Source organism: Pyrgilauda ruficollis, unplaced genomic scaffold (assembly GCF_017590135.1).
Source record: "Pyrgilauda ruficollis isolate IOZ18807 unplaced genomic scaffold, ASM1759013v1 scaffold55, whole genome shotgun sequence".
In the NCBI taxonomy this organism is placed as follows: domain Eukaryota; kingdom Metazoa; phylum Chordata; class Aves; order Passeriformes; family Passeridae; genus Pyrgilauda; species Pyrgilauda ruficollis.
The window spans coordinates 3,404,157-3,429,881 of NW_024527155.1; the positions used below are offsets into that span (position 1 = coordinate 3,404,157).

General features: G+C 38.0%; 1 protein-coding gene across 1 annotated transcript in view; it reads right to left on the bottom strand.

Annotated features, from left to right (window-relative positions):
* PLEKHA7 (pleckstrin homology domain containing A7) overlaps positions 1–25,725 on the bottom strand; it is a 111,927-nt gene that overhangs the window by 25,605 nt on the left and 60,597 nt on the right. Inside the window, exons 3-9 of the mRNA XM_041481109.1 lie at positions 24,639–24,750; positions 18,916–19,020; positions 17,076–17,148; positions 15,819–15,919; positions 9,407–9,525; positions 7,059–7,544; positions 1,293–1,809 (exon numbers count right to left, since the gene is read on the bottom strand). Coding sequence (XP_041337043.1) covers positions 1,293–1,809; positions 7,059–7,544; positions 9,407–9,525; positions 15,819–15,919; positions 17,076–17,148; positions 18,916–19,020; positions 24,639–24,750 — 1,513 coding nt within the window. The remainder of the gene's footprint in view (positions 1–1,292; positions 1,810–7,058; positions 7,545–9,406; positions 9,526–15,818; positions 15,920–17,075; positions 17,149–18,915; positions 19,021–24,638; positions 24,751–25,725) is intronic.

Here is a 25,725-nt window from a genome sequence, read left to right on the forward strand (position 1 = left end):
TTAAATGTAGAATGACACTGTGAGCTTACATAAAAAAACATGAGCATTTTTCTCTACAAACTTTCACAGAAGTTCCACAGAGAAGTTTTCATGATGAGGAACTGTGTTTCCCAATATTAGTAAAGCCAAGATGCCATAAAAAGAGCTTAAAATTTCTGCAGTTCCACGGCACAGGAAAAGAAAAGACTGTTGTACATGCCTTTTTAAAGATGTAATGGTCCTTCAACTTACATGTGGAGAAACCACTGTGTGGTACAATATAATCAGGAGTTACAAATATTAGTTTCCAGTTCTGCAAATCACTAGACTATTTCACCCTCTGACAGAATATGATAAATCTATAAATGCTGAAAGACATACAACAGCTACACCACATATACACTAGGAAAAAAATCTAAACTGTGCATGAGCTGAAGCCTAAAGTCATGGTCCATGATCCACACTGGGTATCTGGATTTACAAGTCTCTCTCTTTGCAAATACTTTTCTTATCAGAGTCCATGGCTGAGGTCAAAGAATTAAGTGAATAATAGCAATATCAATTATTCCAGATCTACCACGACAAGTCAATCCTCCATTGATTCAACACAAATTTCCCCAAATTCCTTAAGCAAGGAGAGCATTTAGAGTACTGAATAGGGAAACCTCTGTCACCTCTGGATAAAAGGGTACAAAAGTCCCTACAAAACAATCCCATACTGAAACTATTCAGAAAGTTGAAGCTTCAGACCAACACGACTTGAATTTGGCTAGCCTAATGTTAAAGGCTCTGCAATGGACCTAAAATATTAATATATGTATTAATATATGTAATAATAATAATAATATTGGCTTTGCCATAACTAAAACCAGAATCAGCTGTATGACTAACTACAACAGCAAAACATATAGAGAAAGCAGGCACTGCTTTGAAACACAAAGCTACAAGCAAAAAATAAATAATCAAGAAAGATTCCATCCTGCTGAGTTTTATATTCTTGCCTTCATACTCTCTACATTAAAAAAACTACCATCTGTATATTTCACACATGTAAGATATGCCTTCCTGTTTTTTATTAGAAGTATTCCACACCTATGTGATGTGCCACTGATTTTCCTTTCCCAACCAACAAAAGTTAATAAATCTGATAAGAATGGCAAGAGCTTGAGGAGAAAATTATTCCTTGTATTAGCTTTTACAACTTACATGATCTTTCCTACACGAGGAAGGATGCAATGAACCACACCTAAGTAAACCCCCCATGTGTGACACCACATGCAGAATGGTCGGTAATCAGTTAAACGGACACCAACCTTTACAGCACGATTCCGAATCTTCCTGGGAGATCCAGCAAGAGGAACATCCACAGTCTGTCTCTCATCAGTTGGTTTAACCGTGAGCCTTTCTGCAGGAGTATGTGGTCTCCGTGGGAGAAAGTTTTTTGGAGGTCCAGGTGGAGGAATATCAGATGGAGAGGGCGGAACAGATATCGATCGCGGAACATCTAATGAGCTTTTTGACTTAGCACGATCAATGAAGTCTGAAGAACCTACATAAAGGGGGGCCGTGGGGCTGCCATGCTTGAACTGCTGTCTCTGCTGCCACTCATACAGCTGCCAAACAGTTCCATCCTTATTTGCTTTCCTCTCCTCCTGGGACATCTTCAAGTGGCTGACACGATCTTGTGCATATTTGTAGTCACTCGGCAAATTGCGGTTTGGTGGTGGTGAGCTCCCTGAAGGCTGCCTGGTATTCTTTGGCAAAGTGTGATAGTTTTCAGGAAAAGGAGGATTGGGACCCTGACGTGTAAGAGTCTGATCAGAAGTGAGGCTGTAAAAAAAAAAGGGAAGAAAATTTTAGCACACACTGATGAGTGGGTGTGACTAATAAAAAACACCTCTAATGACATAAGCAGAGGAGCTACAAGACATGTAACAGACATTTTAACAGAATTTACAGCAATATTAACAAAGCAATATTAATGACATCTATCCTGCACACAAATACTACACTGTATAAATACAGGATTTTAATTTAGTGTTTAACCTAGGATGAACTACTAGAAACAAACTTAAGGAACGGCAGCATTACATACTCAAAGAAAAAAGAAAGTCAAGAACATGAAGAACGGGATTATCGTCATGTTTATCAAGTGAGTCTGTAAATTTAAAATACTCCTTTTCACAGAAAGCGTGCTCACCACTAGGTGGTGCAGTTTACGAAAACAAACGCATGTTCAATATAAATATCTTTAAAAGCAAGAAGAAATCTCACCAATCCCAGAACATCTCAGATAGTTTTTGTTCATATGAATGAAGCAAAAAGAAAGAAAATGGTAAGAAACTGCTCAAAGTCCGCAGGTCTGTATGATTTATTTCCACCTAATGCTACTGGTTCTACTGATTCGAGCAACATGAGACTTTTTACAACAAAGGTCATTGACAAATTAGAATATAAAAAGAACTATTATGTCCTGGCTTTAATACTGCACCCATAAAACACTTAAGCTGTAAAAACCAGATATTTTAGTAGGTAGTGTTAAGACAGAATTGGTAAAAGTTTTCACTAAGTCTAGTTAGCTCCCTCTCCTGCTTTGAAGACAGAATCTTTCAGTAGCCTCATGCATAAGAGCCTGCCTGTCTAATTTCTGATTCTTCAGTCAAATATCTGCGAGTTTTGTACTTGCAGTCATTTGCCCATTGATTCAGAATCTCCAAAGAGAAAACCATTCTGCCAGGCTTGCTACAAAGCATCAACAAAAAAACCCCCCAAAATTAAAAAAACCAACCCAGCACAAAACCACATAAACAAAGCAACTCCAAGCATGTTTTCATCACTTCACTCAACAAGTTCCACTCTGTGTGAGAGAGAGACCTCATGGTTTGGAAAATGCAGGAATTCCACACGAAAAGGCCAGGATGGAAAAGAACACCTTTGTTCAGCATCCAAGAATAACTTGATCAAGGAGGAAAGAATTGCTACCAGCAACTGTTGCTCAGTAGATGCAACCAACCCTTTTTAGTTGCAGGATTTGACAGTTGGACTGCCTTGAAATATGGATACTCTCAAGAGGATACAAAATTCCTCATGCCAGCAAGTAGAATAACTGCCCTGCACTGCCTGGAGGGTTACAAACCTGTAAAGGCTCTGATCCCTCATACCACAAAATCTTGATGTTACCTCGAATTTCTGAATGAAGGTTAAGGCAGGGAGATAGTACGAATACAGGCAACACAAAGATCAGCATACAGCGGTCGTGGATCCTCTTTTAATTCTTTAATTCATTGCATTATGTGCACTTTTAATGTCCTGTACTTGGCTGCCAATTTTTTCCACAGGAAAATATGTGGTAGAAAGTTGGTAGAAATGTATTTCCTCTAGACAGCAATAAGAACCAAGAATGCTGGAAGCAGATAATGCTTCAAAAGGGCATCTGAGTCAGGCATGAAGCTAAAACAGATTCCTTTGGTGATTTCTCTGTGGAAAAACAGGGAAGGGAGACGTGACCACTCCTATACCCCAATTTTGTGGAGACCTCATGAAGGCATAAGCAAACTATCAGATGTTGCAAACCACCTGTGTGTGATTATTTTCTAACTGGACATTAAAAGGCAGAATATTGAGACCAGCTGGAATTGATGGCAGTCAATGAAGCCACCAGGGCTGGCAGCTTTAGGAGCAAAATGAACCTGAAAACAAAGACAACATGAGTTTTGTTGGGGGCAAGGGGCATCATGCCTTCCTTCTAGAAAAGGATGAGTTTTTCTGAGAAGAACTAAAAACTGTTATTTTAAAAGCAGTACATGGAACAGCTGATATGAGCCAGTTTCATGGAATACTTCAACCTGCTATAAAAAGAGAACAAAGTTGAATGTGGATAACATTGCACAGGGAAAGTCACATTCAGAGCTGAACTTCGGAGGCAACTGCCTACATATAGGCACACACTATGTTTTCTCAGTATCTGAAGTAGGGAAAAAGCTCAAGCTGAGATGACAGGCTTTAAGCTGGTGGCACCTCTACCACACAAGGTTTGAGATGCTTAGAGATAATCTGCATCATATAAAAATAGGCTGTGAGATGCCACACGAACTTCTAGGTAAAGAACCATGTCCCAAATGGCTCAAATTAGTCCACAATGGACTATTGCTTTCTTGGACGTTAAGAGCAGAAGTGAGCAAAAGAAGCTGTTCTTGAGAATCTCCCTCATTTGAATGCTGAGGCATAAAGGACATAAAAAAGAAGACAGACATTAAAGAGTGCATAAATGGCCTGATGTCATACTGTATGACCATTGGCCATGAAAACCTTCAGGGTCTGCAGTGGGAAGCAATCACACAGAAGATATTGTAAGAAGAGAAGATAGATGTTCAAAAGACAACAAGTACTATTATTAGAAACACTGTGGCCATTCATGGGAAGGCACAGAAGCTAACAAAGACAAGTAATGTTTTTTTCCTTAAGCAAATCAGGAAGGAACAGAAAGTTCTGCATAACAAGAAAGGTTATAACACCATTTGCAAGGAAGGAAGTATCTCAACATGACTGCATCTAGTGAGGAAATATTAAGCTTAATTGGATTTATATATTTCTAAAATGCAAGTAAAGTGTTAGAAATAGCAAATTCTTCATAATTATGCACTAAGTTTATACAGGCACTGGAACCAAATCAAAACCTAACAATTTCTGAAAAGCTGCTATTTGATGGTCCCGACCTTGACCTTTAGTTACTAAAACCCAAAAGTTTTAATTACTAAAACTCCTGAAAGCCTCCTTTCAAACTTTCTTCCAGTTCTTGAGATCTCTCTGAAAGGCTGACATGAATCTTACCAAAGCAGATATTCCCATCTGCTGAGAACAGAGAGGGATTAGATGGCTAGCCTGGATGTCACTGGAGTGCAGCTGAGAGGTCACTAAGAGAGGTGGATCTCCAAAGTGACAGCTAACATTTACAACTCAGCAGTGGGAGTGCTTCATTAAAAAGGGAAGTAAACCATCTATTTGAAAGGTCTGAAGATCTATATAAAAGGTGCCATCCCTACAAGCAGTCATATGAACAACTTCAGTATTTGTGTGAACCCTTTAGCTGAAAGAGTTCTTTCTTGTCATAATCAACTTGCTGGCAGGCACTGCATCTGTACACACCTGAGCCAGGAAACAAATAAAAACTGTACTCATTCTGTGTTCAAGAATTATCCAGCTTTCTGAATCCTCAGAGGTTCTCTATTTGTGACATTTCAGCTGGAATATCCATCAACATGGAGCTTTAACAAATTAAGTGGTCTACTACTACTTAGTAAAATCAAAACAGAATGTCAATCAAATTACCATCTCTAGCTTAAATTTCTACACCGTGCAACCAGGAAGATATTTGACAAGTAACATTCCACTTCTATCCATCCTTTAACAACACTGCAGCAACCTCAGCAGGCTCAGAGAAGGTGCCATTTAAAAGATGACTCTGTTAATCTTAGGGAAGGTAACACGCAATTTATTCTGAGTGCAGAGATTATAATGGCAAAGAAAACAAGGTCAACTGAGCCAAAATAGACATTTTTAGAGATATGTATATGCAGATATAGAGCTATATCTAGAAATAGCTACACATAGACATACACATATATATATCTGTCTTTATTTTCACTGAATACTTAGCAGCTCCAGCTGAGGAAGCTGGTTTCTTCTAGAACAAAGCCTGTCACCTGCAACAACACTGTCTTAACACTGCACCTGATACACGCCCCTAAAGTCAATTTACTGGGAAGAGTAATTTGGAAGAAAACCATACTTATTTAGCTATCAGTCAATCCTGTCACTGCCAGGACTTCTGATGAAAAAAACATCAACAGAAGCTTTTCAAGCATTAGCTCATTCCTTCAATCAGTTTCTGTATTATTTCAGGCAAATCAATGTGTGCAATAAGAACTAACTCACCAACTACTTTTTTTCATTGAACTCATATTCTTTTGGGAAGTCCTGGTTCATATCCAAGCAAAAAAGATGGAAGTTAATTGACTCTAGCAGTCTAAAAGAATATTAAATAATATGAAAAAGTACAAAAGCTTCTTCAAGGGTAATCACAAAAATAAAAGAGCAGAAGAATGGACTTCCACACAAAATTAGAAAGACTTAAATGTCTTACTGGCTCCGAATTGACCAACATTAGCTTTAGAAAGAATTTTTAAAATTCACAAAATGTTTTCTCCATCCTAAAAACCACATGCCAATGTCTCTTGTTTGTTTATACTATAATTAGATTTGAGCAGATTTATAAAACACTAATTCAGTAGAATAAGCATATTTTAAAAATCCTCACAAGTAGCATCAAGCCCAACTGTTTTTCCTACCACTTGACACAAGGTGACATTCTGAACAGACACACATATTCATCACTTCATTTCTCCAACTGGTACTTAATCTGACTTTGAAAGCAAAACAATTATGAGATTTTCAAACTACAAAGGCATTCCAGTCTGCATTTCACCTCTTGGTGCTATTAATGTACCATTAGGGACTGAAAATGGAAAAGAGAATCCCAGAGACCATCCTAGGATGTCTTCATTAACTAAATGAATATGTGGAGACTTTCAGTAAGTGATACACACACTGTGACTCTGAGTGCAGTGAACTGATATAGAGGAGTGAAAGGACGTTTGGAACAGGAATAGAAGAAAGAAGGAAAGTAATGAGCATTCTTTACTTTTTGAAGTGAACAACAATTACCTGTAACTTATATTGTGTAATTGTTTATGAATAAGAGGTAACTGGGGGTTGCACTTCACTTTCTGGCTCTTCCAAATTTAAGCAAATTTTAAGAAGTTTTAAGCATCCGCAGTGATTAAAAGAAGGAAAATAAAATGGCATGCTAATGTCACTTATTCTGTTTGCAACACTGCGACAACATGAAAGAGATTTGATTAGCCAATCCCATATTGGCTTTCCCAGGAGATAAATCTCTGAAAAATACCATTCTGCACTGAAGGAAAAAGTAAGTCTTCTTACATTTTCCTTCACACGTTTTCCCTTAATTTAAGAAAATGCCACTTGGCCATCTAGTTAAAGACGGGCCTATTACTAACCTTTTTGTGTCTCCTTTCTGGACTTTTACCCAGTGCTCCACTTGAGCCATGTTACTTTTCCTTTGAAACTGCTTATCTGGATTTGTTCTGGGAACAAACCCTCTTTTATATGAGCCAGTACCATTCTGCTCCACCAGGCCAGCACTCATACTTAATGAACTAGGAAGTGTTCCATTCTTCTCAGCTGGCTGAGGCTGAGCTACTTGGGACCACGATGCATTCCTCAAGTCTGGAAATAATGAATCAGCTTCTGTCAATGCGTGCTTAGCCTTTCCCTTTTTGGTTTCCAGAGTTTCTCTTCTGTGGATGTAACGCTCCTCCTCCTCCTTTTCTCTTCTTATCTCTTCACGCTTATCGTATCCAAGCATTTCAGCTGATTTCTGGTAACTTTCTTTTGTGTCTGTAATCTCTGCCTTCACACACTCTTTGCAGGCATCCACATGATTGACCTGGGGAACAGCTTGCTGATCCACTTTTTCAGTTTCCCTGAAAACAAAATGGGTGTCAGTAATGTGCACTGTTTAATTGTGGAAAGTTGGTGTGGTCGTGTTGCTCTTTTACAATGGATAACCACAAAATCACTGTCTGCAGACTGATAAATTTTACATGTTACAATAAATATGCTCAGCAAAACTCAGTTGCTCTCCCAGTCAGACAAAAGTTACCTTTATCGCGCTGTCAAGGAAGCGGAAATTACTTACACACATCTGTAAAAATGACTAATAATATTAGTATTGTATGAGAGAAGTGTTCGGCATTACATTATGTACAAAAAAGCTGTAAATAAAAAAAATCTTCCCATCCTAGGAAGCCGAAAAACCAAAAAATTTTTCAGATCTTTGTAGATGCCTCAGGGACTAGTCACTTCTGGCCAAGAGGACAGATCAGTATCTACATTTAAGGCAGTACTACTGCCCAGGGAAATTCTATTGGGGAGCTACTCCTGAAGAAAAAAATGCTCCATGCTGCAGTGCACACTAGTTTACTTATTTACCTTATTGTCAAAATAATACCAGTAATAATATTCAATAATATTCAAGTTGAACACACTATAAAATATCTGAGGATTCTGAAAGTTTCATGTTGTTTTTGACATGCAACATACTTCATTTGCAATTTTCTTCATCTCCTTATAACAATAAGCTTCTCAACAACTTTTGTGCTCACACAATGTAATGGGTTCTCACTGATGTCAGAGTAGCACCCCATCTCTGAAACTAAGTTCAGCTTCTTTAAAGCTTTACGAAAAGTAAATTCATAAAGTAAAAAATGCCATGATGAAATTGTTTTCATTTCAGTCTAATTAGAAAAGAATAGTCTACTTAGGAGCAAAGACATTAGATGAATACTTCTAATGTGCCAGACTTCCCCAATTTTTCTTTCAATTATTCCCGTCCTTACAAAGAAGATAAAGGTACCAGGTTGTTTCTTGAAACTTAAATTAAATCTACAAAGTCTTAACACAATATCATATAGAATGTAAAGCTCTGGAAGAGGTGCTGATCCCTTGCTTATATTTGAGTGGCCAGAAGAAATGAGTGTGAGACACTCAGAGAAACTGCACCACAACATTTCAATCCTCACAGTGGCCAAAGCAGGGCTGTCTCACAGAGCAGTGTATTCCTTCACGTGGAGGAGTAGGGAAACAATCACATTCCAAAGCCAAAACATCAATAAGGCTACATCAATTTACAGAAAATGAAAAAATCTGGAAGCACATTTTGGCACAGCTGAGTTTATTCGTTATCAGTTTCATACCTGCATAAATTAGTTGATGTCCATTAATCCATTATGCACTTACGATTTACCAGTTTTTAGCACTCTTATTTCCCTTTAACAGCACTTCAATCCTAGTTCTAAACACTCATTTGAAACAACTCAATAAACTTCTGTTCTTTCTCTTCTACTTCTCTCTCCCAAAGGCTGCCAACTGGCTGTGGCAGGTGTATGAATCTGCCCACAGAAACTGGAACTTTTTACCTGAAATTCCCTAAAATATTATATATAGAGAAATTAATCCTGGTCACTAGATGTGGGCACAAAACTTGCATGCATACTCAAATACTGAACACCAGGTTTTCTTAATTAATACCAGTTAACTATTTTGCAACAGAATTAAAAATAATTAAAGAGAAATTAAATTAAAAATAAAGGAAATAAATTAAAAATAATTTAAAAGAATTCTTTCTTTAAAATATGAAAGAGTTTTATGTACATATCTACAAACAGCAGTGTCAGATACCACCATGGGTGCGATATATTTAAGATATTAAATTTTTGTAAGATAGTAAGCGTTTTTTCATGTAAGATATTAATTTTTTTTTTTAAAGCTTTTGAGTAGAACTTGCCTCTTCAGTGAGGAGCGTGTCTGCATGAGAGCAGCCTGGTTCATAGCCCGGATCCAGGCGTTCATATCCTCCTGGGTGTCAGCACTGAAGTAGTACGTCCTCATCCCTGTGTGCTCTGCCTGAGAGCCAATGACAGAATTCTTGTTATAAATATATGCCCTCATACCTGTGTGAACAGCCTGGAAGAAAAAAGAAGAAATAAAAGTCAGACAGCTCTTTCACCGTTTCCACCCAAAAATTAACTTTAAAACAACTTTTCCTGGACTGCTTATTGAGTTTGGGGTGAATTATCACGCTGCCACAATGGGCTGTAAAGGCAGTAAACTCAAAAGGCACACCAAGTTTTACTGAAATTCTTCTGCCTCTTTCTAGAAGCTGAAAATCCAGAGCTTCTGATTTTCACAGTGGGAAATTTCAGCTTTTTCTTTTAATTGATACATTTCATTTGCCACAAATACTATACTAATCAATTTGAAGAAATTCCTATACTGAACAAATTTAAGGAATTCTCAATGAGATGTGCATCAGCAAGTCAATCTTCCCAGCTCATTTAATAAAGAAATTTATTCAAACAAAACACAGCCAAAAATCTTACCTTTTAAGCAATTAAACTGCTAATTCAAGAATTGTTTATAATGCATGTTAACATCTTTTGGTTAAAGCATGCACTTGAACTTGAACATGTATTAGCTGCAAAGTCACAAGACGTACTGATAAAAGTTAGTAATACTGATGGAATTATCACAGCACATCAAATACTGACAATTATCTCTGCACACTAAAATACACCATGAAATTCCACTGCAAACCAAAGGTACTGGGCAATTTCTCCACAAATATATTCAATATTCAAATTGATTCAATATGGAATACCTTGCTAACTCTAGGCTAGTTGAATTTAATCAAATCTCATCCATATTTGTATTAGCAACAGTATAAATATTACCAAATCATCTAAACGCTTCAGTTTAGCAGGAAGAGATTCCTCTCCTTACTTTCCAAAAAAACTGAATACAGTATATTCTGCTTGAAAGCTCTTGTAATGATATTAAAATAATAATATTAAAATAAGTAATTTAAACTTATTTTTATAAAACTAAGCCTGCTATCACACTCAAAAACTAATAGCATTAAATACTGATGACATGGGGTTTTTTAAAAAGAAAAATCATTATACCAAAATTTTAATTTGGCTACTTCTGTTTTTAAAGGGTAAATGTATTCTGTAAATCCTGCCTAAATTATTGGTCTTTTTATATTGATGAAATCCTCTCCCCATTGTTAGCCTAAATCAAATTTTTAAAAAATCATTGTAGAGGCAATCATAGACGGCTTCAGAAATAAAAGTTTTGAGAAAACCCAGGCTATTTAATCCAGTGCAGCCCTTCCTAAACATTCTAACTTCAGTTGTTTACCCAGAATTTCCCAAATTACCATGACCTCAGAGACTTGTATCAACAACTCCAAAGAGCAAAATATGTGCTTGCTATTACAGTGCTTTTAAGTAAGTTCTGTGCAAAATTTCCTCCCTTCCCATGGCAGGCTGTTCCCCTGAATGTGTGAAACGTGGCCTTTCCCTTCTGTGCCTCAAGCAAGGAAGGCTGAGCTTGTTTTGAAAACTGGAGACTGAAGTAGAACAGCCAGCTAGAAAAAGGAGGAGGAGGAGAAGGAAGAGAAGGAAAAGGTTACATAAAGAAGTCAAGACTCTCTCCTGCTCAGAAGAGTCTCCACTTCCCAACAGCATTGGCCAAAAAGGGAATACAAGGTGGTTTCTTCTCAATTCCCACCATTAGTTGACCACCTGAACACAGGAAAACAGGACTTACACATATTAAACAACAGCTCTGATCAATCACATATTTAGAAATCAAAGGACTTTATTCATGTTTGCCTCGCTGAGTTCTTTGGTTTTTCTTTGTTGTTATTGGGGGTTCTCTTTTTTTTCTCCATTTTCAGAACACGAGAATGCTCAACGCAAATATGATTTAGAAGCATTAATTCATTATAATTTACAGTTACCATCCAGTGTATGAAGAGACCAAAACCTGGCAGCTCCAGATATAAGGGAAAATGGTGACTTTGATGTGAGACCTTATGACTACAGAGTCCCTCCACAGAGCAGGTTGATCCCACAGAAGGTGTTAAAATTCAGAAGTGAATCAATTCCTGCAGCAAAGCAGACTATGCATGTCCCACTGCAGATGATGCAGTAGGACCCAACCATTCACTGGTTTTATACTTGCTTTAAAAACCCAGACTTTTAGGGAACTATCTGCAGAGACTGCATACCACACCAAGAAATTGATTTAACAGCTGGTTTAATTGACCTGTACGCCCTGATCAACATAACCCACTTGTGTTTTAGGTTTCTCTTTGAACACAGCTGCAAGCACTGCAGGTGAAAACAGTATCAAAATGCAAACTGTGCTGCACCACTCTCTCTTGAGAGATTGAAGCTCTCACAGCCACAAACATGCCCAGCTTCAGAAGGGATAGTGGAGATAGTGTGTGGTTATCAACAAACACTATATCCTGAAGTTCACCATATATAACACTGGTTAAGGGAAAATTCAAACTTATTTCAGTTATTTATTAGTAGTGTGTTTTAAATGCAAGAAAGCCACTTTGTGCCAGCATCCTGTAGCTGTCCCTGCTGGCAGAGAGAAGCTAGTAGGCCTTTTGGGTTTGGGATTTTTTTTAAAGCCAAAGCTATTAGGATGGCTACAGCATACTAAAAAGCCTAGAACACAGCACATGCTCACAGGTACACCATACACACAACAGGGAAAAAATAATATTGGTACCTATTCATGCATTCAGATGCCTTAATGTGGATAGATTGAGAAGAAAAGCAGTCTCTCTCCCATAGTGCACAGTAGGAGAAATGGACAGTAAACCCCAAGAGCATATCAACAGGACAAGACAAGGACAAAAAATTAAACAAGTTAAAATCATTAAAATATTCATATTTTTAAAAGAAAAACAAAACCCAAACCCCAAAATCCACTTAACAAAAGAGTGCACTAAAAGTAACTAATGCCTACAGGTGTTATGTTCATCTCCACTTGTTCAAAATACCTAAGACAGAAAAGCCACCATTCACAGAACAAAGGGATAACTAAGGGAACAGTTTTCTAATAATTGCAATATTTCTGAGTTAGTTCTGTCAATAAGCTATAATATACAGAAAAATCTTCCTTCTTCTGAATTTTGATATTTATGAACCTTTCTGAGCAAAAACTGAAATAATACTCTGAGCCTTCACTACAAACTCAACAACATCCCACTACAATCCAACTCATCTTTCACCCTTAAATAAAATAGAGCTTTTTGAGGATTTCTAGAAGCTTCAACCCTCCCCTCTTCCAAATTTGAAAACAGCACCTCTCAAATTTACAACCCTTGGCATTTCTTCACCTGACTCCCCAGACCCAGAGCAATATGGGAGCCTAAGGAAGCAACACTGACTCAGAGAACATAAAGGAACAAACTATGTCACTTTTTTTTTTTTTTTTTGAAAACCAGTGAGATCAAAAACAGATAGGAAGTTTGTCCTGGTCTCAGTGGTCTAAGCAATGAACAAATACTTCCATTAGTAAGACCAATTAAAAATAATTTTCCTTATTTGAGGATAACAAGGCTTCTAAAGAGACTGTGAGGACATGAACCGCCACAAACTGATACTATTCTTGTCCAAAACTACTGTATTACTGCAAAGTACAGTCATTTCTCTGTTAATGACAGGAAGTATTTCCAGCTATATATGAATGCTTTGCTAGCCTTTTCACATTAAACACTGAATTTGTGCTCACTCATATTGGTACCAACAAAATAAAAAATCTTTAAAATGCAGCTATTAGGTTAACTAAATATCTTTAGGATGAGTTCTAGGCTCACACACAGCTTAGTGACAGTGGCTTGCAGCTAGTCACAGCACTTTGCTTGGCACAAATAGAGGAAGTGAAAAAATTGTCAAGACTCAAAAATTGTATCAAGATAGAGACCTAAAAGCACAGTTTCTAAACAACCAAAAAAAAAAATATAACATACGGATATAGTTCAAAGTATGGGTTTGATAGCATTTCAAAAGCCTGTAGGCTGTTCTGCAGGTCTGTAATTGTTAAACATCCAAAGAGACACAAAACCTTAGGCTGGACCTCAGGAGGTGAAGAAAGGAAAAGGATTTTGAGAACTCCTACAGTACATGCTTTAACATTTTGCAGGGTTTGACACGACTCTAGTGAGCATGTATTTTACAAGCCTCCTTCTAACCAAATCATATGCAAAAAGCATCCATGTATTTGCTTAGCAAATTTCCTTCCTCTAGTTTTGCAAACAAAAGAGTTGAATTTTTTTCCAGTTTTGCTGTTTCCCTAGCTTCCAAACTCACTGCTGCTTCAGATGGGAGTCAATTCTTCTGTTGTAACAGAAGATTTACAACAACCTCAACAAAGAACAGGCCAAATGTAAAAAGCACCATGGCACATTCTCCCACTCATTCAGGTCTTCAATGCAAAAAAAGTCTTATCATTATTTTGGGCTTAATCTGCTTGTGTGTTCTATTTCTGGCTGTGCTACGCTGTGAGACAGAATGTCCAACTAGGCTCTGGGTCTGGAGGTGCTCTGAAGAGAGCAGATAAAGGCAATGGCTGCTGAGTGATGGATGCCAGCACGGGGTGCTCCTGTTGGGGGGTGCCCACAGCCAACTCTGTGACCACAGAACATCAGAGCTGGACAGGAACCACACAAAATCCTCCTGCTGCCCTTGGGGTTGGGTCTGAATAAAATCAAACTGCAGCATCCAGCCTGCAGTCAATCATCAAACACCTAAAGCAGAGTTACAACTGGCCCGACTAACTGATACATGAAATGCTGATTTTTTTTACAGGGTTTTCTAGCATAAACTTTCTTTTGCTATCAACACCCTATTTCTACCTGTATCAATAGATACAGATAGACCCTGAGTGGAAAGTCTCATGATATTTCCAGAAAAATACTCAGACTAAATACCTGGCAGAGCTCATACAGGTATGATATCCTTAAAGGAACAGGGGAAGCCTGCATTTGCTTCTGGAAAGGTTTAACCATGACCAAACCATGGATTCCACTCCACTTGGCCAGTGGTGACTTAAGAGCATGTGTGAACACCATTTGAATTAAAAAAAAAAAAAAAAAAAAAAAAAAAAAAAAAAAAAAAAAAAAAAAAAAAAAAAAAAAAAAACCAGGGAACCCTAGAAGAGCACATTGAGTTCTCCTCTTTCAGTACATGCTTCCTCCTAGGAAAAGGCTCTAGAAAAGGAGGGCTTTATGAATCACACTCAGTAAATACTGGAGGTGGAATGTTTTTCTTAAACAAAGACTTCTTTGTAGCTTTATCCTGATAACTCATGCTCGATGCATTTGAAAAAGTACAGTAAACATTTCCACAAAGTGCACCAGGTCTTTTTTAAACCCATTTCCCAAGTTAATATTTGCTTAATAAATTTCAAACCACTATCCACTTGAACATAGAACTGAAAGTAAAAAAGGCAGCCTCAATTTTAAAAACACCTCAAAAAAATAAAATGCAAGAGAAAGTCACGTGTTCTTCATAATTTCAGCACAGAAAATATTTAAAGAGAGATTCCTTCTAGATCTCCTGAAGTATGCCTGATCAAAACCTGATTTGTAAATTACTTTACGTAGCTGATTTGCTTGACAGAGAAACAAGTTCTGCTCTGACTTTAAATCTGCCACAAGCATGGATGTTTATGAACTTTGCCTAAGTGGTTCTGACAATCATTTGGAGTCAGGTTTCGGCACTATCAAGAAGTATATGTTTTATTTCATATCTGTGGGCTTTTATAATGAAGACCAGAATTGTAAATTGTACAATTAGATTTATTTTTAGAGAGAAAAAAACCCACAAAACCCATAAACTATATCAAACAAGAGTACTTTTTCCTTTTAAAAAGTCCATACCACTTAGGATGACTAAGTGCTGTCATTTTCTACCTGTGAGAGCTGAGTCGATTCTTTTCTTTTTAAAAAAACCACAACAGAACCAAACAGACATCAGCCCATTATGAGATCAAGTGCTCTATTACAAAGTAAATAAGACAACTTTTCTTCCAATTTGTACACAGTACTGGAACAACTTGTCAATACTCATTTCTGATTTTAGAAACAGGCTCTTTACTCAGAGACACTTCATTAAGCTCTAAGGACACTTAAAAAGTAACAGACATGAATGTCAATTCATAAGCAAAAAAATAAAAGTGCTATGTCACATTTGAACAGGCAGTTAATAAACCTCTCTGCTTTTAAAAGCTAATAACAAGTAAAATAGGAAAACAGATGGTGCTCTTGTTTACAACAGCAGCTTTTCTAATGCAAATAAACTATGATTAGCTGATCAGCTTTGCAAATGTACCTTAAAAGAAAATTTGCGATTTATACGATCTTCAGGTCCAACTGGAGATATGACATAACTAGGCAATGGGATGCTCCCCAGAACAGACTCTTCTCTGCTGTCTGTGGAATAAAAAAATAGAATTTAATTCCCTGCACTGTTCAGTGGGCTAACAATATACTCTTCTTTATGGACACAGAAAAAACAGGCATTAAGCAGAAACAACAGTGGTTCAGACTGAACATAAGAAAAAGCATTTTCCCAAGGACAGAGCAGCAGGGGCACAGGCCAAGTAAGAAGCTGTGCCATCTCCACCCTTGGAGCTTTTCAATGCCTGACTTGATTAAACCCTGAGCAACCTGGGCTGACTCCTTTCCTGACCCTGCTTTCACCCAGCACTGGGATGGGACACTTCCTGAAGTCCCTTCTGACACAAATTCACTTGTGACTCAACACCAATAATATGTGCAGAAAAATATTTTAGTTTCAAAGAAAAAAGATTGGAGTTTGTTTTCTTAATCAGACTGGGGTCTTATTGAGGTTTTTTCTCTTTTTTGGGGGGTTGGGGTTGGATGCTACTTTTTACCTTCAGCCAGAAGAACACACTTCAATAATAAAGCTTATTGTGCCAAATGAGCAGTGACAGGCTGTAAAACATGATGGACCTTCCATTTAGCACTGTTCATCTAGGCTAATGGCTATAATTAGGAAACCTCTCTTACTGCTGGCTCCAAGTGACTGACAGCAGAAATGCAGCATCTAGAAATATGAACACCAAGTCTGATATTCTGTGATGCTTTCCAAAAATTGTAGCATATGAAGTATTCAAAACTTGAAAATAACCTTATGCACTACCTAGTTTGGTCTAAGACCAAATTTAACCTTTTTTTTTGTCCCTTGGATTAAAACTAAACCAATGCGCTGATCTGGCTACTGCACTTTCTCAAAAAACTCGGATGTCCAAGTGCAAGCAAGTAAGTACCAGAACAGATACCAGAGATGGGATGAATATTATTTATTCCAGTCAGATGTTCTGCAACATAAACCATGGCATGTATCAAACACAAATTATGTGAAAAAATATCATACGGCATCCTTTGCTTCCTCTACTCTGGGCTAGAATTTGCTGTGCATTCAAGATGTCTGGCCAAGTAGTTGTTTCACTGTTCATCTCAGAACAACTAACTTTTTCTGAAGAGTACAGTTAGTTCATGCATTCACCATGATTTGTACAGGTAAACAGTTCAGACCAGCTCAAAACAGCTAACATTTACTCACCTTTGTAGTAAAACAAACAAAAATCAGCAAGCACAAACCATCGTCTCTTCCATAACCGCATTCCAGAGCTATCCTGAAATGCAAGAAATGTGGTACACTTCTCATTTAAGCAAAATAAACAGACAGCGTTGATCCAGTGAGTAGTTTACCAGAAGTCTACCTAAACATGATAGCTAAGTGTAAAACAAATGGTTTATATCTTAGCAAAATATTGTGTACTAAGCAAGATAAGAGGCAAAACATGCAGCTACAAAATAATGAAGGCAGAAGAGACAAACTGCTAATTTTCATTAAGTAATTAAACCCTCATCCCAAACAGCATTCAGATTAACCTTGTACACAACCAATGCTTATTTTATCTGCTCAGATTTATTTGCAATAAGGAAACAAAGTGATTTTCTGGATAGCACAAACTCCAACAAAGACTGCCTGCAGACCAAAATGAAAATCACTACACAGCTGTGAAGTATGACCTCACATTTCAGGCAATGATATCCTATAATTCAATCACCATATGTTACCCATGCCTGAAATGTAATTTAATCAAATATTCCTTAGGAAATAAAACAGGATGCATAATGTGGAAATTTTAATGAACGATAATATAATATGCCTGTGGAGATATATAAAGATATAGATATATATAACCTTGTCAAAATAAGTATTATTTGCATTGAAATTAATTTCTGAAGCTTTTAAAATTGCCAGACCTAGGCAAGTACAACTTCTTCAGCTTGGGTAGGCTTTGATGAGACCAGCAGGATAAAAAGCACCTTCAGGTTTTAAGGGTTTACGAGCAAAGGTTAGGGGACAGAAGGAAATAGGCGACACAACATTGCCCTAGCTATTTCCCCCCTCCTTTCTGCAATCAAATTAAGTATGGAAGGACTTTCCTCCCCTCCCATTTTCATGCTACAAGGCTGGCAACACATATTGTGTCTGAGTTCTGATTCTGTCCTGAGAACTTATGGACTCGGGTAGTGGATGTCAACAGAGCTGAGATTGGAACACAGCAGAGTTACATCTCTCCACCCAGGAGGAAGCAGACAGCTGTCAGCTATTTCACTTTCCTGTGCATGTAAAACCATAATTGTAAGCCTTAGATTTCAGCCTTCCCCTGCCCACCCCGAAATCTAGCTGCTGGATCTCTGGTCATCATCTGGTAGACATAGGCTGCCAAATGAGAAGCAGGGGAATTATTCTCATATAACAAACAGCTTTATTTACTTATTACACTTAAAGATGTATTTCTGTCAGCTTAAGAGTTCAAGACACAGCAGCTGTAGAACTCTGTTTATTGGATGAAATTCTACAATCCAGTCTTTGCTGGCTACTGCTCTTGGTGAGAGCAATGTGTGGTGGATGTGTCCCCATTTCCCATAATTTTCTCCTTCCTGCTTCTGGAGAACAAAAAGGCATAGGGGCTAGAATTAAGCCTTTGATCAGGGTAGAAGGGCATAACCAAGTAGATAGAATAAGGCCTTCACAGCCAGCCTCAGGCTGACTGTGTTCTGAGGGAGTCAAAGATCAGCCTGGCAATAGGCCAGCAGGATAAACCAGGGAAAATAACCAGATTTAGATAACAAAGTTATAGCTTCAACATTGAGCTGTGATGCTGATGTGTATTTATCAGTTTCCTCTTCTGAATCAAAGCCATTTGTAAACCTTGGTTTTCACTTTCTAAGAACAAATTCCTCATTATGGAAGTCTGTGGAAGTACCCAGCACTGCCCTGTACCACCAACACTGGAGCTTCTGCTTTCTCAGTTCCTTGGAAGCACTGGCTGCCCCCAATGATTGCATTGAAGTACATGAACAGAAACAGGTGATGAGATCCATACCTGCTTGTGCAGCCAGCCTCTTACTATCACAGGAACATTGGGGTTCCTCCTGATGGCTTGTTCCCTCTTTCCAAAGCTGTGAACTTTGTTTCCAGTCTTCACAACCTGTGAAGTATAATGGAGCAGTGGCTTCTAAACCATACTGAGACTCATTTCACATTACAAATACTCTCACTGCAATAACTTATACTTCATTACACAGCAACAAAGTACTCATGGCATTTTCAAGGGCAAGTAAACAGGCAATGATATTTACAACAGAGCAAAGTCAATCTTCCACCTCCATCAGGATGGTGTGCCAGCTCCTGCTGAAGAGCAGCAGCACTGGTGTGTCAAGTCAGAAGGCGGAACTGTGGAAGTTTTAGTGTGCCTGGGAAGAATTTTTGAGAGTTGCATGCAAGTCTCTGTGGAAAATATTGCACAAGTCTCTTAGAAGCACAGGACTTTGAGCAGATGAATCTTACTCTTGCTCTTCTTTGTTTGGCTTTAGCAGGGGTTTTGACGGGGTTTTTTTGGTGGATTTTCATTTTTCTTTCCTGTTTAAATTCAAACAACACTGATAGCTTAATAAAATGCTTGGACTCTGGCCCTGCAAACAAAAGGAGAAGACAGTGACGCTACCAGGGAAGAGACCTACAGGGCAGCCAGTGGAAATCACAAGCACTAGGTAATGATCTGTGTCTCACTGAAACCTCAGTTTTGACCCACATGGACAAAACTATTTCAAAAACAAACAAGCAAGGCCCATCCATGTGTGAAAAAGCACGAATCACTCTATGAGTAATTTGCCTGTTCTTTTCCAGCCTCAGCCCAGTTTGATCCTCCAATTGCCTCCGGACAGACTACCCTTACATTTGCTGCCAACTTCTCCAAGAAAAGAGCTGTCCAAATTCTTTACTACAGTGTCTCTCTTTTTAATCTCTGAGCTTGTCAGGGTACAGATGCTCTGTGGGTTGCAGGCACACAGCAGCACTGGAAACAAGTATATTCATCACACACAAGGGATAACATCAGAAAAATATCTCAGTGTACTGCTCCTGCCAGTCAGGCAACATCTGGACAGCATATAGTGTAAATAATTCTAGCAAATATTATAACTTTAAATGGATTCTGTTGATTGATTGATGAAGACTTTGTTGTTGTTGATTGATGAAGATTTTACCAATCTGCACGAAATTTCCTGTCTTTATGAAGGGTTAAGATCATAGCTAAAACCAGTATGAAAAAAATGCACTTCTTTTTTGGTGCTACAGCATAGAAAGCAGCAAGGTAGATTTAACAGGAGTGAGGAGCAGGATTTCCCCAGCAGTGCCACCTCCCCAGAGAGCTCAGTGAGAGCCCGCACAAGACCCAGGGCACCACAGGTCATCACCTGAGGAAAAAGCCTTTCCTTGTCCACCTGTCCAGGGCTGTTGGCACAAACCCAGCAGAGCAGGTGGTAAAACAGGTTTCTGAGGAGGTGCCCCTGCCCAGCTGGCAAAAGCAGCAGAAGTCAGGTCAGGATGGTATCACCAAATCTCCCAGGCTATGTCTCTGCCAGACCTGTGCTAAGGCACTCAGGCTGCAGAGCACTGGCTTCGGGCAAACACAGCCATATACAGGCTTTTTTAAAGAAAAATGAGAAGTCAACAATACAGTTGAGTTTTTAAAAATTCCTGCCGAATGTTAAGATGCAACAGCTACATTAAAAAGGTGATGAAAAATAATGAAGCCCAAATTTGTTAAAGCTCTGAAAGTCAACCTATTTTTATTTTGTTTTTACTTTATTTATACTTTGCAGCTGAACGTAAATCAATTTACAAAATGTACAGAATTTAGTTTCCTAATCATTCTGTCATATAGATCTTTGGAAGGGTGAAGGAACCAAGGTGCAGTTGAAGCGCAGCTGATCTAGCCTTACAGCAGCATTTAAATTTGATTTTTTTTAATCAGATCTTCCAATCAGGCACTTTCTCTGATCTTAATAATTTAAAAATGCAGACCACAATGTAGAAAAATCATCCTTGGACTTGGTCAAAAGACCAAATAATTTCCATGGCATAGCAGTAGGAAAATTTTTCCATAGGCTGTGTATTATATGTCTATCCAATACCTATAATGGGAAAAAAATTATCTTTTTATGGTACTTTATGTAATTAAAATTCTCATATAATCTTCAGTATGATCATCTCATTCTGCTCTGGAACAAAACAAAGCATAGCAGATACTGCAAAGCATAACAGATAATTAGTCATGCCTTGTTTCCACTGGCTAGACCAAGAAATTGGTCTAAAAGAAAAGGTATATTTTTAAACTATTTCTCTGCATTGCAGTGGTCTTTTCCTAACTTGAATTCTTCTGATATCCTTGTCAGGATTTAAAAATGCAGGTCAGCACAGCTGTCTGTATCACTGAAGACACAAAAGTCACTTTTGACTTCAGTGCATTTGTTATGCTGACTTGCTTGTGAATGACTGCTAAGTTTTTGCAACAAAACTCAAAAATGTCAAAAGCCAAAATTTTCAAATCCCTTTCCATCACTGCCTCATCTTTCTTACAGTAGCTTGTAGCTGAGGAGGAAAGTTGCTAACTTATTATGTAGCTTTTTTCTTTCTTTTAAACAGGACTAACAAAAAAAAGTATAGACTGACTTTTTTTGGAACAGATTTTTAAAATAGTAAGCAGGAAGACTGTATTTTGGTCAAAATATGCAAATACATATGCATGATAAAACATGGAACTTTCAACCTAGAAGGCATTTTAAAAAATCAACCCATAAAAAGCCACCTGTTTAAGTCATAAACTCTTTAAGTCAAAAAATCTAAGTGTTTCAGTTAGAAATGAACTTATGAATCCTTCCAGTATCTCTAAGGAAATGATACAAAATCCTTATTTTTCAGATAGAAAAACCTGAAACTCTTGAAAAATCTCCAAATTTTGAGCATTCACATACAGTGGCTGTGAACTAGACCCTGTGCTGCGCTCCAGCTCCAGACAGTCCCAGAGCTGGCACATCACATTCCTGTCACATCACATTCCTGTCACCACTGCTTGTTCCAGCTGCTAGACACATTCTTTACTTGCATTCCTCAGCAGTTTACCTCAGAGAAATACCAGCAACTACCAGTGTCATCAACCATTCAATGACTTCTGTTATGCAGAACCCATCCAAAGCATGCTCTCAAAATGTAGCAAACACATTCCCTACTGTCCTTTCATTTTTGACCTGGCCAAAGTCCTGTGTGGCATAGTAACATTTACAAACTACCCTTCACACCACCAGACATTTCAACAGACTAAATTCCAAATGTACCTTACTGTCAAACTGAAACAGATCCTTATTCCTCCATAACCTTAATTATTAATCAATATAAATGGCTTTTAATATGGCTAATGGTGTAATCGAATTGGCTATGACCAAGATCTTTGGGACAGAGAATAACTGCAGTTTATCAAAATGCCCTTTTGCTTTTCATTCCCTCAACCCCATACCCCTCAAATGTCAAAGAGCAGGATAGACTGCATTGGTCTAAAGTCTTTAGATTACTTACTCAGACAGTTCCTGCATCAAAATACTGGCGCCAAATGTGCACAGCTCTATAGGAAAAAAGTCTGAATTTGGCCATGATTCCAACACTATGGATACACCATTCTGTGATGGCATTTGCAAGGCAAATTATAGAAGTATTTAATAAAAAATAATAATAATTAGCCATGGCTAAGTAGATAACATGAACATGTCTTTGGCTTCATGATTGTGCTTCATGTCTGCATCTGAGAACCAGCTCTTTGAAAGAATGATTATGGAATTCAGGGAAGAAAACACTCAGGAATAGATGGAAAGACCTTAAAAGCTATTCTCAACCTGCCAAAAGTCAACCTCAAAGTGGAGGACGCAGGTTACTTTACAGCCTTTTTTCTCACTGCTAGCTCACTTAAAATAATTTTTGTGTTAGACTGACAAGGAATTCAACAGATCTGACTCTATGAAACAAGAGAAGTGATTTCAAGCCTGTTAACACATGCAACGATGAAACACAGCATATGTAGCAAAGATGTTGGTTCATCTTAATTAAGGACCCAAAGTAGAATGGATCTTATAAAGACAAACTTGATAGATAAGCAAAGTACTGGCAAAGCCTCTCTGAGAGCTTTATTCTAAGTCTAAAGCAGCCATGTGTTAAAAATCTACACCTGGGAGCCTGCCAGAAGCATGCACAGCCACCCTTACAGTGGACTGCAATCAGAATAGAAAGAGAGACCAAAACCATTCCAACCAAAGCCTTGGGAGGTGATTCTGGACATTCTCTAAGCTTTACCATTCTGTTCAGCTGCGTGATTCTGACGTGCCCTGTGAATTAGCCCCCAGCATGTGGGTGGCCTAGGAGTGGAATCCAGTCCCCATTTTTGGTCTCTGACTGGATCACTGCAAGCAGGTGACAGAGGGAAGCAGCAAGAGCCCGGGTCAGAGGATGCACACTTTTTGGCAGAAGTGTGATCCTGGCCAAGTTAAAGCCAACTGTGTCACTGGAGAACTCCCCAGCTCACAGCACCCTATCAGGACCCCAATAAGTTTTTGCTGGTTTAAAAAGGGGAAAAATGAGCTTTCTGCCTCTAATGCAGGCTTTAAAAAAAATCAGAGTAAGGAGGCTAAATATGGTAAAAACAAATGCCGACATACTTTGGTAAATTCAACTCTTCAAATATCAAAAAGAAGTGTTTCAACTAATTCAAGTAACGAACTAAGCTTACTGTTGGCAGTGATAATTTCATCCAGCACTTTAAAGATAAATGTAATCTTGAGATATGATACATTATAATCTTTGTGTTGGTCCAATAACTAATACACTTAAGGTTTCAAAAAATAATTTTAAAACAAATAATTTTTAGCTTCTTATGAAATTGTATAATCTCCTGTACTCAAGCACATCAAAACATTATTAAAAGATTTTAAGTATTCCAACTAAACAAAATATCTTCACAATCAATTTGGTGAAGTCCTTTCTTAAACTCAGCTACATAAAGGGCTGCCCTCTTTTGCATTTAGAAGAAAACCAACTGAGAAGTTTAAGTACTGCTGTCAAAGTTAAGAAAATGATCTCGGCTAATTCTTTCAATATTGCTCTATCCATTTCATCCACCCACTACCATTGTCACTGCTCTGTAATTTATTGTAAGGTCAAAGAAGTATTAAAATAGATGGTGACACTTCAAGTACAGCACTTTATTTTATTCTGTTCAATAATGGACACAGGTCCTTTGTCAATGACAAGGAATGGACTTTTCTATTATTAAACATTATGTGTGTGAACTTGGTGCCTACACTGCTTGTGCAATGCAGTGAGGGCAGAAAGGGATTTACTTGTTACTTGGATGAGGAGAGGCAGTAAGATTTCATGAAAAAGAACTGCAAATTCCCGTTATCATACATCACTTTTTGCCACATACAACGGACCACCAAAACACTTGCTGAAATACTAATATTCCATATATTTACTTCCATTTTTAAGACCCAAACTTTCTACATCCCAATAATCACAATGTAAGAAGTTACCATTCAATGCTGTCATGTAGGCATGACAAAAGGTTGCTGACAAAAGGTTTGTGGCTGGGTAGAAGATATTGCCTCTTCTCTGAGACTTCCAGCTAAATCCCCAACCCTACTGAAATCAGCATGAGAATACTGGATTTAAAATGAGTGAAGTTGTGATCAACAAGCTGAAAAAAATAGCTTTTTCCTTTACCTTAGAGCCAGGTTTTGTATCAACAGCAGACGTAGTTACTGCAGTGGACGTTTCACTGACCATGCTTGAAGGCCTTTGGTTTATTTGTTGGTTGGACATAGATGAATTCTGTCTAGAAAGCAAACAAAACCAGATAATCTAAAGCACATTGTTTCAAACATTCAGTTTGGCTTTTTATATTTAAAATTCACAGTGTGCAAATGAACAACAAGTTAGTCAAATATCTCCCGTGTGTCTGCAAGTTCCTTTGCACCACTCCTGTTATTCTGATTTCAGGTTTTTCTCAAGCAGTGACATCTGATGATTGGTATTTGTCTACGCATCAGGAGGCAGAAACCTGCCAAACTGTCTGCAAATCCAAGAGAGAATCAAGATCTAACAAGGAGTGCAGGAAGAGAGAAGATAAGGCCTGTGCAGTGAAACCAAGCTGTGCCCAATTTAGAGAATTGGCCACAAACCTGTGAAAGAGCCAGTACTGGGGAGAAAAGGACAGGAATCAGCACTTGGCAACAACAGGCTTTTTATTTAAAATCAAACTGAGTCTAGACTGCTGTTAGATCTTTCACTAACTTAATGCCATATCTTTGAATCTGCCCAGAACACGATTCATAGCAATATGAATTATTAAAATACCTTTTAAGCAAAATGGTGCAATTCAGGGCAGATAGTTGTTAGAAATGTGTAATTTCTGAGTCATCCTAAGATTCCAGAAATCCTGATAACTAGCTCAGATATCCATTTAAAGCATAAGTGAGGTCAATCCTACCAGAAGAACCTGTTCAACAAGTAAGAATTCAGTACAGCCACCCAGATGAAGAACTGAGTGAATAAATGGAAGGGCAAAATAAAATCTCTGTGAAGAGAAGCTTCAGCAGCCGAACTCGACACCAGCATTGAATGAAATTAAAACCACAGGTGGCATTTTGAAAAATCATTAACAACATAATTTAGCAAATAACAAGTAGCAATACAGTCACATCAGAAAAGAACACACAACAAAACAAACAATTAACAACACCTGATTTTCCTTTTCCCAGTTACCAAAGCCTTTTATTAGAAAAACCAAAAATGATATACAAGGTACACC